Source organism: Anoplolepis gracilipes, chromosome 2, assembly GCF_047496725.1.
Source record: "Anoplolepis gracilipes chromosome 2, ASM4749672v1, whole genome shotgun sequence".
In the NCBI taxonomy this organism is placed as follows: domain Eukaryota; kingdom Metazoa; phylum Arthropoda; class Insecta; order Hymenoptera; family Formicidae; genus Anoplolepis; species Anoplolepis gracilipes.
The window spans coordinates 20,382,909-20,400,229 of NC_132971.1; the positions used below are offsets into that span (position 1 = coordinate 20,382,909).

Sequence of the window (17,321 nt, forward strand, 5' to 3'; positions counted from 1 at the left end):
AGACGCTGAAGTGACAGTTTCAAAAAAGAGAGGAAGAGAATCGTTGTAATAAATAATATTTATTTATAAACAGATTATACACCGTAAAATTAAGCCAAGTGCTATGAGATATTAATTAGAATTTTTCGGCGACTTTATGTAGTGTCTGAAAATACGTTTGCCCGATTTCAAGCACAGCTGCGAGCACGCATAACTTCGAACGGTACACCACGACATACGAATTGCTTAATTTAGCATAAAATGACGCGATACCGTTACGACCGAAAATATTTTATAAAGTTTTACGCGCAGAGCACCTTGCGGAACACGATCTTAAACTCGTTTATTGTTTTTAATCTCGAGATTAAATTGAACGGATAAACGAGTTCGCGAACTTGTCTCTCTTCTCGAAATGAAAATATTTTATTCCAAGAACAATGTTTCTCTTCAGACATCTTCGCGAACATCGCCGCTCGCTATCGAGGTGTATCGCACTCTCTTGCTGACTGAATCGAGCACTGGTTCCATCTTTTTTTGAAGTTTCGTCCGTTGCAGATAGACCAGAGCGCATACCAGGGCAATCAGCACCATCGAGAGGAAGCAAAGTAGCACCGTTGTTCCTCGTCGGGAGGAAGTTAGTAATTTCGGTGCGCAATTCTTCGTTTCGTGAAATTCGTGACTTACATTTCCTAACAAAAACATAGAAGAATGTAATTTGCGATCCTCGTGCGTTAAAAGAAAAATTATTATTTAATATTTCAAAGTACCTTCATGGCACTGCAAGTTAGCCTTGTTTCGAACAAATACCCTCGTCTTTTTCATCCACTTGATGAACGGATTGAGCTTGCAGGAGCACTCGAAAGGATTGTTGACAAAGTCGACGGTCACAGACCGATCGTGCTTGGCGAGATTGTCCAAGGTATGGAGATCGCGCTCGAGGACCCTCGTGAACTTATTTCGTTGAAGATCCAAAAAGCGTAGATTGTGTAGACACGAGAGATTAAAGTGGAGCGCGCTCAAGGCGTTATCGCCAAGATGGAGGTCCAGGAGATTCGGTAGATCGCAGAATACGTTGACGTCCCTAAACTCCGAGATCTCGTTTTGCTCCAAATGAAGTTTTATCAATTTCGTCAGGTTACTAAAAAATTTAATTTAGAAAAAAACGTTACATTTTTTTTTTATAGATAAAACGAGTTTAAGAGAAGTCCAAAAAAAGAGAGAACAAAGCACCTGTTGACGAAGATATCGTGAAGCGTCGACGCCAGGTTCCTCGGTGGACCGTCCTCGAAAGCGTCGGTCAGATGCAGCTCCAGAAGGGAGACGAAATTGGAAAACACTCTCGGATGACTTCTCGCGGGGTCCAACGAGAGCTGATTGAAGTCGAGTATGAGACGCTCCACGTGTTGCACGTGGTGATAGGCTTTACCGCGTATTTCGCGTATCTTGTTGTTTGACATGTCGATCACTCTCAGATACGGCAGACTGTCCAGAGTGCCGAACACATTCCACGGCAGTTCTTGCAGCTCGTTTCCGGTAAAGATAAGCACCTAAAAATATCGAAATAGACAATGTTAAGCGACGTATATAAAGAATTATGTTCTTGATTTTATCTACGCACTTGCGTGTCATTGGGAAGATGCGCCAGCGGGGAGGTGTCGTGGAATCCTGTGCTCGTACAATTCACGACGTACTGATGATGGCCGTCATAACACGTTCTCATACAGTGACAGCGATTTTTAAAGGCCGGACCGCACTCGATCCTGGACGACTCCGCTGTCTCCAGAGAGTGAAAATTCGGGTCGTTGCAGTCGTTGATCGATCCGGCGATCGATACGAATATAATTAGAAATGCCGAGGAAAGAACGATGCTCTTCATCGTGGCTGTTGACGATGACATTTAGATGGTTCACAGGTTCGAAGTGATTGCGAGCTTACATTTATGAACGCTCAATGTGCCTCATGGAAGTTATCAGTCAAGAAGAGCTTCACGCATCACGCTCTTTATCTATAAATTTGTATAAAGAGGGATACACAATGTTAAACTATTTTAAAATGAACTAAAAAAAAAAGAGGGAGTAGGGGCTTCCTCTTTACGTCTAATATAATCGATATAAGCAATTCCAATCGCTTTACGTTTGATTTTTTCGTTTTACAGTTTGATAGTTAAAAACTTGAAATATAGAGAGGATAATTAGATCATAAATTCTCGCGATTGCACTCCAATATGAATGAAACGTGCACCGTCGTACCTGTCGGCAATTTAAGATCTTAGTTTCGAAGTAGGTCGCTCAATCTTATCTTCGATTCGAAAAAAAAAGTGTTAAACTGGCTCACCCACGCGATAGGTGATGTCGAGAAAGAGGAGAACCGCCTTCGTGTTATAGACACTTTTGAATATTATACAGACGAGAATATTTCACGCATGCGATTACGCAGCACACGATATGTGACCGTGGCACGGTTACACTTGGCGGCGTTGGCATTGACAAAAAGCACGTCAAAATTATGGCTTGATAATAATACGGATTGCTAATCACAACCGAAAGCAGACGTAGAAAACAAATGGCCCAACTTTTTTTTTCAACTTAATTTTTTTAAATGAAATCAACAACTTACTCTCCTTCAAACTGCGTCCTTAATTAATTAATTAATAATGCCGAAAAATCTGTATTCGTATTGACGGTACCACTTGATAAGCCAAATTTTCTTTTCATATGTAATTAACCGAGTACGCGTTTATTGCTCGATATCTGATACACGTTTCAAATTTCGACATCGACACTGAGACTGACAATGAGTCACAGGAAATATATTTCTACCTCTCGAAAAATCTCACTTATTATTCCTCCCGCATACCGAAAGGAAAAAAGAAACTTGGGGACCCCTTTTGTCCGAAATAACGAATGCACCGTCGAAATGTATGTCTCACGTTGCTAGAGAGAGAAAGAGAGAAAGAGAGAAAGAGAGAGAGAGAGAAAGAGAGATCCTCTGAACAACACCAATCGGAAGCACACCTTGTTTCGTATAACTTGCACCAAAAATTTTCAAAGTCCATGAAAGAAAGGTCGTTGTCCCACGCGGTCGTCCCGTGCAAAGTACTTTCGGAAAAATAGACAAAAAATTTGCGATAGAAGTGGGGAAGAAACTGGACTCTCGGAGAAGAGGAAGGACAGGAAGCGGACCTTCCTGTTCTTCACGACGGACCGCACAGCATTGGCCGGCCGTGCTTCATCCTGACCGCACCTGCGGTCTCGCTCCCTCCTCCTGGGCCCCTTTACGGGCCCCCAGATGCATGCAAACCGGCCCCCTCCAACGTTCTTTACCATTACTCCTCGTTCTCTCCGTTTTCTCCTTATGCGATCGCCTCCTTCCGATCTTTTTTTCTTCTTCTTCCTTCTCGATCGTCCGCTCGCTCGCTCACTTCGTTCGTTCCGCTTTGAGCTCATCGTTATTAACGACTTGCATCATATTCATCGGATGAACTCACGATTAGAAATGTTTATTGTATGTGCGTCAATTGTATGTAAAGTATAATTCGAACGGGGATCGATGAAGAAGTCAATTTTGAAATTGTTTCACATCATAGAACATTTTAATTATCTTTCTTAATTATTACTCTTTTATAATCTATTTTTATTTTCATTATATTATAAAACAAATTTCTGATACATTTGTATATATTTCTTTATTTTTACAATTTTATTCAATCCAGAAAGGTAACTGTCCCAGTTATAAGTCATGTCCCAATAGTAAGTCACTCTTGCTTTTAATATATTTTATTAAGCAATTAATTATTTAACATATTTTAATTATAATTAATCATTAAACATATTTAAAAAGAAATATTATTACACCATCTATTAGAAAAATATCACATTTTTAACTATAATATTGCAAAAAAATTTTTTTAACAATTCAAACTGGCGACGTTTTTGTTTAATCTGCATTGTAAGTCAATAGTAAGAAGAACTACATATTTTGTAAATAAAATAAGTTTATATTTCTCTGCGAAATAAGAGATATGTTGTTTCGCATTGCAATTGGGACAAAAAGATTATAAGTGACTTACAACTGGATCATCAATAGACGGTTATTAAAATTTAAATAATTATTTTATACACAAATAAAAATCTTTTTATTTTAATTAAATATGATAGTAAAAGTTCAGAGAATTATTACGTAAAATATATATATTCGACTTATTATACTCCTTTCTCTAAACATAAAAAATTGTAGTCATCAATCTTAAATGACTTATATGTAACTGGGACAGCTACCTTCTTCCATGACGCTTTGAATCTTAATTATTTCCACACTTACATTGCAGATTAAACAAAAATCAGTTAAAAATTTTGTTTTAAATTTTTTTGCAACATTACAGTTAAGTTAAAAATGTGATATTTTACTAATAGATGGTGTAATAACGTTTCGTATTGCGTTTTCAAATGCATTCGGCAGTTTCCAAACAAAATGTTTTCAATGTATTTTCTCTGAATGATTCTAATATTATAATTTGAGAGAGAAAGAGGAGAGAGAAAGAGAAAGAGAGAGAGAGAGAGAGAAAATGTTTCTTACATATCTATAAAAAAAAAAAAAAAAAAAAAAACGAAGAAAAGGGCAAATTGATGATAAATCAACAATTACACGATTTGAGAAACAATATATTGGATATCTGTTAAATGTTTTATTTTGCCATTCTTTACATTAATCATAATTAAACACTCTCATAAAGGTAGTATCTTTATTTGTAAAGAATTGTATATGGAAGCAAAAATGGAAGTCCATTCGTGGAATATAATTGTCTCGATTTCACAATGTATAACAAGGAGAGCGCAAATAAACTTTTTATCGTTACAATCAGAAGCTTACGCTTTATTCTTGCACGCGCAAGTGCAATATAATTTTGCAATATAATACATTTATAAATTTATTTAATATTTTTTATCTCTTATATTAAACGGCAGACAACATTTAAATGTGTGTACAAATATGGTTTGCGTTGAAAAAAATAGAAATTTGTAAAATAATTAATAATAGAATATTCTGATCGAAAATTTGTAAAAAAAAATGTGTACATATACGTGCGTACATATTTGTGCGTGTGTGTGCGTGTACATAAGTATTAATACAGAATCGAAAGAATATTGTACAATTTTTAGTCAAAATACGTATTGCTGTTACACGCCGTTTCGTATTTTTTTTTCTTTTTTTACATACAAACAACAATTACATTTTGCATTAAAATTTGTTTATATAACATCGATGATTTCGTTGCCTACTATAAAATTATTTATGTTTTATTTAAACGGCGAATATATATCGAGTCATGATTTAACAATTGATTTGATCGCGAATTTTAGCAGCCTCTAATTTAATCACTTTTTTGGATTTTTGCTCATAATTATCAAGATGGATGGCCAAAGATGTCAAAAACTTAATTTTAAAACGAAAATTTTTAGATTATCGCTGAATTTTTTGTAATCAACATTTTTGCAAAAATTTTAATTACAATAAAGCATACATTATAAATAATTATATAATGTACATGAAACGTTCAAATGTATTTCGATTTTTATAATATGCAATGCATCTTTAAATCATTATACATATAATAACCAGTCACGTTTATTAATATGTGTAAATAAAATTAAAAAAGAGAGCATATATTATATAGCACATCAAATATGATACAAAGATTCGAAGACTCTTATTATATAATGGTATAAAAATATTGATACTTTAATAAAACGCTGCCTGAAAAAACAGTACTTTCAATACAATAATTTCAGCTGCAATTAATATAATTTACAATTTAAAATTAGACACATTACTACTCATGTAAACAGAGCAACAAGCAGTACTTTTTAAAAAAAATTGGCGGTAACGATTACTGCTATATTTCATAGAACTTATATTAATATAATCGCGTTATTAATATATGTATATAAAAAAATAATATGTATAAAATATAACATATATCATGAGATAAAGCAAGTACACTAATATTAATTGTTTTTATATAGACTAGACACTATAACGATTGCGCTGTAGATTAAAGTATAGGAGCTACATCGATGATATCGTAAGTATGTTAATGTTTTTTCATTAGTTTTGATTTACAAGATTAAGCGTCGAGAATATTAACTGGTATAAGACATGAGGATCAATTTAATGTCTTTTAATGTGAGATTTCTGTAGTCAGATCATTAAACGCTATAGTTGATTAGGATCAGTTAAATAAAAATACAGTTTTTAATTTATTAGCAATAAATGAGATAAAATTAGAACTTATAATAATGCATTTTAATATTGCTTAAAATATTAAACACATGCTAGTAAGATACATTATAAATATGTCAGATACAACAAAATATGTTTTTTTTTTTTTTTTCATAAAAATAATATCTTCATATTCCTCTCATATTATGCAATTTTCACTTTATATATCAACGCAATGCGTTAGTTTGGTTTACTACTTTGGCCCGAAGAAAACCTAGCTGTGTGTAGGTACCTTGTAAAAGATATATATTAAATGCTTATGTATATAACTTTTTAAACTGGATAAAATATATATTTGTATATATAATAAAAGAGCATTTTTTGGCAGTAATCGGAAAAACCGAATATAAAATATTCTCATTCAAATGTTAAATTTGCATTCATCAATTAATGTCTTCAATATGCAAAAATCAAGATTCTCTTCTTGAGTATATATATATATATATATATATATATATATATATATATAGACATATATGTATATATAAGATATTCAGATGTGAAGATATAAAGATCAAGATAATATTAAAATTCGATAATATCATGGAAGTAAATGTGACCGACATTAAAAATGTTCAGGAAGCATTTATCTAATCAGACTTATTTTCTATAGTCCTGCTGTTGCTTTCAAATCTTTTTTGGACGACTTATATACATACTGTCTCAAGTTATATTTGCACCAATTTAATCAAATATAAGTCTACTCAAATCAGTGCAAATATTTCATAAATTTTGCCTATCTATCTTTTATCCAATAGTCTCGATTTGCATGAATATAATCTTTCTTTGAAATTTATGTACATGTTTCAATAAAGAGAGATTACATATAATTATATATTTTAATTTAAGAACAATACTTGTGTGCAATTTATCTTTGTATCCTTTTAAAATAAATCAATCAATAATTCGATATACACTATATTATACTCATGCTGGTATGAATTACTCTGTATGTCAAAGATAAATTGTAGATCAATCTTGTAAAATGTCTCTATTACAAGACATCAATATCAAGTTATTTACAAAGAAATAAAATTATAAACTGGTGCTATCATATATATATATATATATATATCAGATCTTGAATTGGTCCCCACAAAATAACGCGTACCAATTTGCACAAGATGATGATACATATAGCCTATATATAATTATCCAATATGCTTTATAATAATCAAGAGAATATTTCAGCCATTTGGTGTGACCAAATATAGAACACAATTTGCAAAGTATTTATTAGCATTAGCACGGAAAAATGAAATTTCGATATTCTCCATACGGCATTACTATGGAACATGGGAAGAGATTCAGTAAAACGAAGAGATTCTTACGTGATATAAATACGATAAATCAGTTTAAGCTTTATATCTGTCCGACGTACCGCCTTCGCAGCAACAAATTAAAGCGAGTATCAAACCAAGGATTTCTACGATCAGAACCAGTATGGCTATAATCAAAACGTGATAAGTTTGACCCTTCAGCGTATCTACCAATTTTTGCGTGCATCCCTGCAATAAAATTTTTTTATTTTAGACACAAGTATTCAATGTACAATATTCGTAGAGAAAATTTTGCAACAAATATAAAATTACCAGAAATGTAATAAAAAATGTTACCTCGCTGAAGATCGCAGAACTCGGAACTCCAGCAATTTTCATGTTGCGACCCTCGTCGCAGGCAGTACTGCCTATATCTCTGCAACATGATTCTGGTACTTTAAATATGTTGTTGGCATCGCTAGAGACAGTCAAACTAATTGGAAGAGAGGGATCCTTGCTCGCGTATTTGCTACCAGCCCAATCCGCAGGTCCAGTAGCTCCGCAGCATTCGAGACCGGATTGAATCGCGTCCATGATTTGCGTACGACATTCTACCTCGCCATATTCCTTCTACAAAGATAATAACAAATTCTGTTTATATGTTCTTAATATACGATTAATTATAAGTCGAACAATTAGAAAATGAAAAGTTACCTTAACAGTGTTTATCACGGAAGATCTCAACAGGTCGTCTAGACGGTCACTATGAGTGTAAGCCCAGCCTGCGAAAGCTATTTGAGCGACGATAATAACGAGCATGATGACAAAGAACGTGATTAGGCTACACCGAGAGTGCTTCAAAGCACCGCAGCAGCCTAAAAAGGCGACGATGAACATGAGGATACCAGCAGCGAGTAGAATGTACAGGCCTGCGTCGTAATTGTTGCCTTCTTGAGCAATTGACACCAAGAATGTTTTGTCCGTCAGCATCCATGTTGCCAGGACTATCACCGCTATCGAGATAATCTGTAAAAAAGATATATTTAATGATACATTTATTAGAGATATACTTTTATACTCTATCCTTCTTTGATCCTATATACACTGAAAAAAAAATGATCTCGCAACTTGAACAAAAATTTTCTAGGTGCAAAAAATTAACTGAAACAGATAAATTATTAGCAAATACTGTGATACTGCATATATTTTGCACTTAATCAATTTAAATAACAAAGACAGAATTTATATCTGTACTATTAGTGTAATTTAGACAGAAAATTTGTCTGCGATGCCTATCTTTAAGGCCTATTGTCAAGGATAATTATATGTAGTTGTGATTAATATTTGGCAATGGAATCTAAATTTTCTAAAGGTATTGCTAGAATATTGCTGCTATAAATTCTATACGTGACAAACAATATTCTAACAGATAGAAAAAGTAGCGATAAATTTTAATTGAGACATCTAGAAATCTATCTACATTAGCAAAAGTTTTATTTATAATTTATCTCTGGGAAACTCTTCTTTTACAATGAAATGCTGTAGTACAAAGAGTACAACTTTTTAAGTATACAGTTCCAGCAGGATGGGAGGAAGGCTTAACGAGGGACTTTAACAAACCAAACCGAGCACAGGGCAGGACAAGCAGGGAGGACGCAACATTTACAATGGAACAGTCTGTCCGCCAGATGTGGCGGAGCCTCCATTTAAGCGCGCGTTTCATTTTTATGGGAGTTTCCTGCTTCGCGTCTTAAAACGCGTTTCACCGGATACCGAGTTTGTATCTCAAAAGAGATCGTTAACGTTCAAAGTACTGCGTACCGTTTTCAACTAGTACATTAGTCAATTAGCTTATGTAAATGAATATTTAAATATATGTTAATACGAAATCTCCATGAAGATAAATATTAGTAGAGACGCGAGAACCATCTCTGTAAGAAAGAGAATTGAAAATTTTTAGAGTCAAGAATATTTTCCTTTCAGCAAATGGAAATGGAATATACGGTCTTCATTTGTAAAGAGAGATAAAAAATTGAAGAAACGAATAAATCATACAAAATATATTAAGATATGCAACTTTGAAGAGAACGCGATAGTAAAATTGCTGAATCGAGAATCCCGATATTTTTATACACGTATCAAATTTCCAAGTTTGTTTTGCGAAGGAAAGAATCTCAGAGATACATGATTCTCAAAATCCTACGGTAAAATATCTTTTTAGATTTGTTTTTTGAAATGTTTATAATTAATTAAGCATCGATAATTATTATCGGCCCGCTTATCGCGAATAATTGCAAACATGTGAAGACTCTTTATTATTTCTACTTTTATTATAACTTTACTAAACGCGCGATAACTTTCGATTTATGTATAATGAGAGTTATGTAAGCGCAGCATGAAAAGACTTCCTGTATCCTACTTTTTATTCATCACGAGTCTATATACATGAGGGAGTGATGTAAAAGTGCGCACATACAAAATAACTAAAAGCGATCTGATGAATCAGACGGATTCCAACGAGCTAATATCAGAGCTAATAGCGATCGGAGCGACTTGAATCTGAAACGTCAATCAATAATCGTTTTTCTTTTTAAATTGTCACAATTTCATTTCGAGTTGCTTTTGCATGAAACAGAAAATGTATGCTTGAGCATCTGACTTTTATTTTTATAAGCACGGCGACGAGTTTTAAAGCAATTTACATAACATTATACAGAGTGCCTCAAACCTCCAAATTTTTTTACAAAGTAAATGTTTTGGCCAAACAGTAGAGACATCGATAATTTTCGAGTTATATAAGTGATTGAAAAAGGACTTTTTATCAATTAAACTGTGGAGTTAAAAGATTAACACAATTTTATTTTTCAATATAATTTCAGATGGAGTTTAATAAAATATTAATTCAAAGGTCATTACAAAGATATACAGGGTGTCCTACAATTGGTGAAATACCTGTTAATGGCAGATTCTTGAGATTATTTGGAGTCGATTTTTCCTCAGCGAAAATATCGAAAGACGTCACATTTTTTGCAAGTTTCCAATTTTTATTCTATACCTTTGTAATTAAGCCTTAAATTAAAATTCTATTAGAGTAAATTCTATCTGAAATTAACTAAAGAATGTAGTTTTGATAATTTTTTAACTTCAAAGGTTTACTTTGCGAAAAACGCTTTTTTTTCAATCGCTTATAACTCGGAAATTATTGATGCCTCGACATTTTCTCTGAGGAATAATCGTCTCCAAATGATCTCAAGAGTCTGCCATTAGCAGATTTTTCACCAATTACAGAACACCCTGTATAATGAGGAAAATTGAAAGTTTGGAAAAAATAATTTCCCTCGACATCATTTCTAAACTGGCTTATTGTTAGAGATAATCCGCCCTTAAAAGGAAATTCGGAAATTTAAGACATCCCGTATACAGCAAATATAATCGGTACAAGATGCAGTCGCGAAAGACGCTCTCTTTCTGCGAAAGACTACTGCAACAACGGAGATGAAGGAGAAGAGATACGAGGAGGAGGAGGAAAAAGGAAACGGGATGTGTGGGCCGAAAGTTCGTAGGAGGAACGGGCTCGTTCTCTTTCACTATAAAACTATATTTAAACGTTCATTTATCCAAGATGACTATTTTGTAATTACATAGGTCTGGATTTCTTTATGTTTGTCCAACAAACGCGTTCAGCCAATAAAGGCTAAAGGAAAGAACTTGTGTTGTTAATAGCCTTAAGTTAATACTTATATTCGTCTCTGAATATTATGCCCACATTTCGCCTCGATTCAAAAAGGTTTTTTATGTCTTTTTTAAGATTCTTCGGTCTGCGTTTTATACTTTTGGCCTGCACTTTAAGTCATCATCGATATTTCGGTCTCGGACGCGATCGCCCCCCACGCAACTCGTATTCGTTTACAGAAAGTAAAAAAGAAATCTCTTCTCTCTCTCTGTTTTAACAATAAAAAATTCTAATAAAATAGATAATAAAATTAGTTATTCTATCGCGACGAAAAAAATTCAATTATCCAATCGTGAATGTTTCTTATTTGCGGAGAGTAAATGTATTATCAGTATTTCAGTGCTCCATAAAATTAATATATCGAATCAAAACACGAGCGAAAGGGTATCAGTAATAACGATTACAAGTTACAACGAAAGCAAACAGTTCCACACACGATCTTTTCAATCAACATTTTTTTTCATACACTCTCTGCAGTATTATAATATATAATTTATAAAATCGAGAGTTGAGAAAAAAATCGTCTGCTCTCTTGGGAGGGGGGGGGGGGGGAACGCGCGTTCGTCGACAAAACGTTATCTTTCAGTGAATTAAATCGCACGCGGGTGGAGGGAAAAGGCGCGTATCGATCTGACAGAGACGCGAAGGGGGACTCACCAAAAATACGAAGCTCACGGCCACCAGCGCGTACTTGCCGAAGTTGTAGCAAAACGTTCCCATTGTTTTTTTATTTTTTTTTTTTTTTTTTCTCTTCGCCGAAATTCTCACGCAGCGAAGGGTGAAATCAGGAACGACAGGAAACGACCAACACCACACGATTCGTGCTATCCGATTCGGGCGCCGATGCCAAGTGCCAGCGAGGGATCGCAAGATGTTTCGAGATGCGTCTAATACAAACGCAGGGACGCGTTGCTCCTCCGTCTCTCGCAGATGTGCTCCGGATTCAACGGATGCGCTTCGCTTTCGGCGTCTCTTCGATTCGACGGCGAATAACAACGTGACGTTATCGGAGTCGATGCGACCGTTCGTCTTCCACGAATAAACGTTACACCACACTCGCAGGATTTTACCAGCTTTTTACGAACGATCACAATACACAGGAGCAGACAGCAGACGCCAGATTATCACTGAGCAGATCGACTGTCGAGCGCTGTTGGCGCTGCCATAGACTACAGAGATCGCTAGATGGTCGCGTGCGAAAAATAAACATAATAGTACGCCATGTGATATGAAAAATATACCGCGAAATTTAATACCGCGGTAAGTATATATATATATATATATATATATATATATATATATATATGTATATATAATCTTAATTTTAATTTTAATTTTGATTTTGATTTTAACTTTTAATTTTAAGTTTAATTGTAATTTTGATATTGATTTGATTGATTGAACTTAAAATTCTGGATAAAAATAGATTGATACAGAATTTGTTTCAAGGAATTATAGATTATATAGTTATGTGTGTATATGTTTGTATATATAGATATTTATATTTATATTTATATTTTTAGATGTTTATATGTATATTATATTTATTGTTTTCTATATTTTCTATAGAGTTATTTAATTCATTTCAGTTTAGTTTATTTTATTTTATTTTACAAAATATATTTTGGATTATATTTGGTAGAATTAGTAAGCGTGTACTCAATATATGGTTTATAAAATTCAAGATATGAAATGGTTACATGTAAATACGTAAACATGTAAGCTGGAAGTTATCTCCTAAGCCGAAAGGCAAGGATTAAGAATAAATATAAAAAAAAAAAATATATATATATATATACATATATATGCAAATTGCAATAAATGAAACAAGAATCGAAAGAAAAAGCCTGCAAAAATTGACAATTAAATTGACGAAAGAGAGTCTGGCACGTGTAATAAAGGCGAATGTGAAGAGAAAATATCGACGATCGATAAATTATTTCCAACACCGCACAGAGAGCGTTTTCAAGACGACCATAGGTTAAATTTGAATTGTGAAGCAGGCTTAAAATATCGCGACTGGCGACAGCGCTCGATTCATCGTTTTCTCTCTCTCTCTTTCTCTCTCCCCCTCTTCCTCTTTCTCTCTGTCGCGTGGTCCAGAGTTGCGCGAATTTTCGTGGGTCCCGGAAAAACCGTAGTAATTTCGGGCGTTTTATTAGCGCGATTAAATCGTCAATTGTACGCGTGTCACTCCGTAGGGTAGCGCGGAATCGTAAATTGGCGGGAGAGCGCGACCGTAATTTTCGCGCCGTGATTTGCCGGCTTTCGTGTGAAGTCGCGCGACACGACTCCTCCATGTAACCCGCTGTAACCACGTGCTTTGAATATCCTGTCGGCCGTTACAGCCGACTCGGCTCTCTCGTGCGCGGAAAGTGTCCTTTCCGGGACGTGACTCGGCGCATCTCGACCTTTCTCGATTTCACGGATTCTCACTTTCCTCGGCCGACGATTAAGATCGTCGCTCTCTTACACGAAAACACGCAATTATTTTGCGCAGCGAGCGCGAGAGGGGACCGTGAACATTTTCGTCGCGTCGAATAAAGAAAGGCATGCCGGAATGATCGAGTTCGTGGACGGCTGGTTTTTTGGCCATATCCTGGGCGAGGGAGCCTACGGCGAGTAAGTATTTTCTTGTTTTATGTAATGATTTTTTTTATACTTTTATTGCTTTCCGACGAATATGTTTGCGCGATTCTCGAACGATTCCCATTGTTTCCATTGTTCGAGTTAGACGTTCGAATATTCATGTGACGGTTATTAATAGAAAGTTTTGATCAATTTAATATTATTTTCTTTTATCTCTTAGGATTTTTATAAACAACAAGAGTTTATTTATTTAATTAGAAAAATGTATTTATTATAAAATATTGTTTGCCTAATATGTATTTGCCACATATATATATATATATATATATATATATATATATATATATATGACTAATTGCAGGGTCAGACTAGTCATAAACAAATCTACAGGTGAGGTTGTTGCTATGAAAATGATTGACTTAGAGAAACATCCAGATGCAAGTCAAACAGTTCGTAAAGAAACTGCTATACATCGTATGTTATCAAATCCTAATATTATACAGTACTTTGGAAAACGCAGCGAGCCTAACAAGGAATATATATTTTTGCAGTATGCTTCAGGAGGAGAGTTATTTGACAGGATCGGTAAGATTTAATTAAAAATTGATAATATAAAATAAACAATGTATGAATTATTTTATGAAATATTTTGGTGTCTAAAGAAACATATAAAAAGTTAAAAATTATTTTTACAGAACCTGATATCGGTATGCCAATATGGCAAGCACAAAAGTATTTTAGACAATTAATTTCTGGAGTAGAATATCTACATAGTCGAGGAGTTGCACATAGAGATCTTAAGCCAGAGAACTTACTTTTAGATGATAATGATAATTTAAAAATAAGTGATTTTGGATTAGCGACGGTATTTCGTATACAGGGAAAAGAACGTTTGTTAGACAAAAAATGTGGGACATTACCTTATGTTGCACCAGAGGTACTAGAAGAATCGTATCATGCAGAACCTGCAGATGTATGGTCTTGTGGAATCATCCTTGTAGCTTTACTGGCTGGAGGTAAAATTCTATATAAAACTATATGAAATATACAGAATGTGTCAGGAATATATAACTGAACTTTAAGAGTGTATTCTATCCATCTCAAAGGATAAGAAAAAGGTCAAACAAACATAATGTGAGAATGCTTCTTTTCTGAAAAATAAACATGTTTACTATAGAATTTAATTGCTTAAAGAATTAATTGAATGCTTGTTCAATCAAGAATTATTTGTTAAAAATAAATACTGATAGTATATGTAATCAGACAAATCAGCTTTGCATTAGTGGAATCAATATATTATAATAAATATGGTAATAAGAATTTTGTTACATATTTTGGGAACATTCTGTATAAAAAAAAAAAAAAAAAAGTAATGGAGACTATGACTTGAATATCATTCTTCACATTTCTAGATTTATTACAATTATATACAGTTGATTTATTTTGATAAAATTATCCAAAGTTGTAATTTTTTATTATTATTTCATAATTACAAATATATGATTGTAACAAAAGTCATATACCTTCTAATGTAAAATTTATTAAAATATCTAATATCTAACTTACATTTCTCAGTTTTTAACTGATCCATATCTGAAATATAGAACTGCCATGGGATCAACCAGTGGCAGAGTGTCCTGAGTATGTTGCATGGAAAGAACGGAAATATATGTCTCTCACACCATGGAAGAAACTAGACAATTCGTCATTATCATTAATCAGAAAAATTCTTATGGATTCGCCATCAGCGAGATACAAAATATCGAATGTCAACCAACACAGATGGTTTGTCACGAGCTTTATTAAAGGTATTTTTTTAAATTAGTACTTTTAGAAAGAAATTCAAAATACCTAGCATGTATTTTTGTTAACACCTACGAAAGATTAACATTTAGAGAGATAGAGAGACCACAGGATAGTGTTTACTTAGTCAGGTACTGAGTGACTCTGAGTATTAATAAAATTACTCAAAGTAACTCTGTACCTAATTTAGTGGATACTGCAAACGACGAATTCTTATTACTTCTTTTCTGCGTAAGTTATTTTATGTTAATTATTTAGGTGCACATATACACGTAGAAAGTATACTATAATATGGTTTTATCATCAATGAAGCTCTTGCCTTTTCTTTGGTAATACAGCTCTATGAGTTTAATCGAGCATCATAAAGCTAGATTACCAAAGCAGAGAGCATTGGCATATACACCTAGACTGATATGTGTAAATAGCTAAATTTTATGTAAAATAGTTTAATTATAAGAATCTAGTAATTTAATATGCAAAATCTGGATATACATTTCCCTCGTAAGATATGTATATTTTGTAGGTGATGAAGTAGATGCACGAAGTAACTTGAATCAGGCATCTATAGAGGACGAAAGTTTAAGAAATGTCTGCTTGTCACAACCTGAATTCCCTCGAACGGATAGTGATGATACAATTCAATTCAATTTAGATGAGCGTCCAGTGTTTTCATTTTCTCAACCTGCTCATATGAAAGATCTTATATTATGTACGCAATTGCAAACGCTTACACAGCCCAGTCAGGTACAACATGCTTTACTAAATATCATATGTTATATATCTTGCAAAAAAATCCTACAATTTGATGTTTTACTTGTAGCAAAATTCTTTCCAAAGATTAGTCCGCCGAATGACTAGATTCTTTGTTAAAATTGAATGTGAAGATATTATAAAGAGATTAATAAGATATTGCGAGAAGGAAAATTATGTTCGTGTTAATGAATTTGGTGCAGTAAGTAATACAAAAGACAGCATACAGAAATAAACTTGATTAATCACATAATAACATAATTACGTATTTGTAGCTCACAATATCGACGATAGATCGGCGAAAAATGCCGCTCGTTTTTAAAGCAAATTTTATAGAAATGGATGGAAATGTTCTGGTCGATTTCCGCTTGTCTAAAGGATGTGGTTTGGAATTTAAAAGAGCGTTCATTAAAATTAAATACGCCATGGAAGACGTTATTCTGAAAAGCTCTGTGGCATGTGCGAAGAATCAATAGTAGTGACAGATGCATTAAATAGATATAGGATCATGTAATAATTTGTATACTATTTTATATTTTTATAATAAAATTTTTCAAATTTTGTTTTATGAAATAAAATATTTAATATTTTTTTTCTAAAAATCTATCTCTTGAAGATATATATAGATTTTATATACAGGATCTCTTGTAATTGATGAAAAACCTGCTAATGGCAGATTCTTGTGATCTTTTAAAGTCGATTTTATCTCGGCGAAAATATCGAGGGACGTCATCAGTTTTTGCAAGTCTCCGATTTTTGAGAGTATATATCTTTCTAATTAAGCTTTAAATTAAAATTCTATAAACGTAAACTTTATCTAAAATTAACTAAAGAATGTAATTTTGGTAATTTTTTAACTCTAAAAAGTTTAGTTTGCGAAAAGCCGTTGCCTTTTTTTCAATCGCTTATAACTCTAATATTATTGATGC

At 33.5% G+C, this 17,321-nt stretch overlaps 3 protein-coding genes across 5 annotated transcripts; 1 reads left to right on the plus strand and 2 right to left on the minus strand.

Moving 5' to 3' along the window:
- Window positions 1-37: 37 nt before the first annotated feature.
- Window positions 38-3,348, minus strand: LOC140663277 (trophoblast glycoprotein-like). Its single transcript, XM_072887333.1, has 5 exons — window positions 2,994-3,348; window positions 1,598-1,984; window positions 1,210-1,526; window positions 747-1,117; window positions 38-668 (listed from the first exon to the last, which is right to left on the minus strand). The coding sequence occupies exons 2-5, from the start codon at window positions 1,874-1,876 to the stop codon at window positions 427-429; spliced, it is 1,209 nt and encodes a 402-aa protein (XP_072743434.1). The 5' UTR covers window positions 1,877-1,984; window positions 2,994-3,348; the 3' UTR covers window positions 38-426.
- A 1,358-nt stretch (window positions 3,349-4,706) lies between these two features.
- On the minus strand, window positions 4,707-14,899 carry LOC140662828 (CD9 antigen). 2 transcript variants are annotated; one of them, XM_072886484.1, is made up of 4 exons: window positions 14,760-14,899; window positions 8,232-8,543; window positions 7,875-8,147; window positions 4,707-7,766 (listed from the first exon to the last, which is right to left on the minus strand). In XM_072886484.1, the coding sequence occupies exons 2-4, from the start codon at window positions 8,505-8,507 to the stop codon at window positions 7,614-7,616; spliced, it is 702 nt and encodes a 233-aa protein (XP_072742585.1). In that variant the 5' UTR covers window positions 8,508-8,543; window positions 14,760-14,899; the 3' UTR covers window positions 4,707-7,613. The 2 variants fall into 2 exon arrangements, with proteins under 2 accessions (XP_072742585.1, XP_072742584.1); XM_072886483.1 differs by lacking the exon at window positions 14,760-14,899 and adding an exon at window positions 11,908-12,397.
- Grp (serine/threonine-protein kinase grp) lies at window positions 13,332-16,919 on the plus strand. 2 transcript variants are annotated; one of them, XM_072886481.1, is made up of 7 exons: window positions 13,332-13,872; window positions 14,201-14,424; window positions 14,535-14,855; window positions 15,444-15,647; window positions 16,166-16,386; window positions 16,463-16,594; window positions 16,668-16,919. In XM_072886481.1, exons 1-7 carry the CDS (start codon window positions 13,811-13,813, stop codon window positions 16,866-16,868), a joined length of 1,365 nt encoding a protein of 454 aa, XP_072742582.1. In that variant the 5' UTR covers window positions 13,332-13,810; the 3' UTR covers window positions 16,869-16,919. The 2 variants fall into 2 exon arrangements, with proteins under 2 accessions (XP_072742582.1, XP_072742583.1); XM_072886482.1 differs by lacking the exon at window positions 13,332-13,872 and adding an exon at window positions 13,972-14,103.
- The last annotated feature ends 402 nt before the right edge of the window (window positions 16,920-17,321 follow it).

What these genes read in the sequence shown, in the direction of transcription:
- LOC140663277 (XM_072887333.1), bottom strand. Translation starts at nt 1,876, where the DNA reads ATGTCATCGTCAACAGCCACGATGAAGAGCATCGTTCTTTCCTCGGCA. An exon ending in ATCTTCCCAATGACACGCAA is followed by an intron (nt 1,527 to 1,597) that starts GTGCGTAGATAA and finishes CGATATTTTTAG; the next exon opens with GTGCTTATCTTTACCGGAAA. An exon ending in CACGATATCTTCGTCAACAG is followed by an intron (nt 1,118 to 1,209) that starts GTGCTTTGTTCT and finishes TAAATTTTTTAG; the next exon opens with TAACCTGACGAAATTGATAA.
- LOC140662828 (XM_072886483.1), bottom strand. Translation starts at nt 11,970, where the DNA reads ATGGGAACGTTTTGCTACAACTTCGGCAAGTACGCGCTGGTGGCCGTG. An exon ending in CCGTGAGCTTCGTATTTTTG is followed by an intron (nt 8,544 to 11,907) that starts GTGAGTCCCCCT and finishes TCTTTTTTACAG; the next exon opens with ATTATCTCGATAGCGGTGAT. An exon ending in GTTCTGCGATCTTCAGCGAG is followed by an intron (nt 7,767 to 7,874) that starts GTAACATTTTTT and finishes ATTTTATTGCAG; the next exon opens with GGATGCACGCAAAAATTGGT.
- Grp (XM_072886481.1), top strand. Translation starts at nt 13,811, where the DNA reads ATGATCGAGTTCGTGGACGGCTGGTTTTTTGGCCATATCCTGGGCGAG. An exon ending in TGTAGCTTTACTGGCTGGAG is followed by an intron (nt 14,856 to 15,443) that starts GTAAAATTCTAT and finishes TCTGAAATATAG; the next exon opens with AACTGCCATGGGATCAACCA. An exon ending in CGCTTACACAGCCCAGTCAG is followed by an intron (nt 16,387 to 16,462) that starts GTACAACATGCT and finishes TTTTACTTGTAG; the next exon opens with CAAAATTCTTTCCAAAGATT.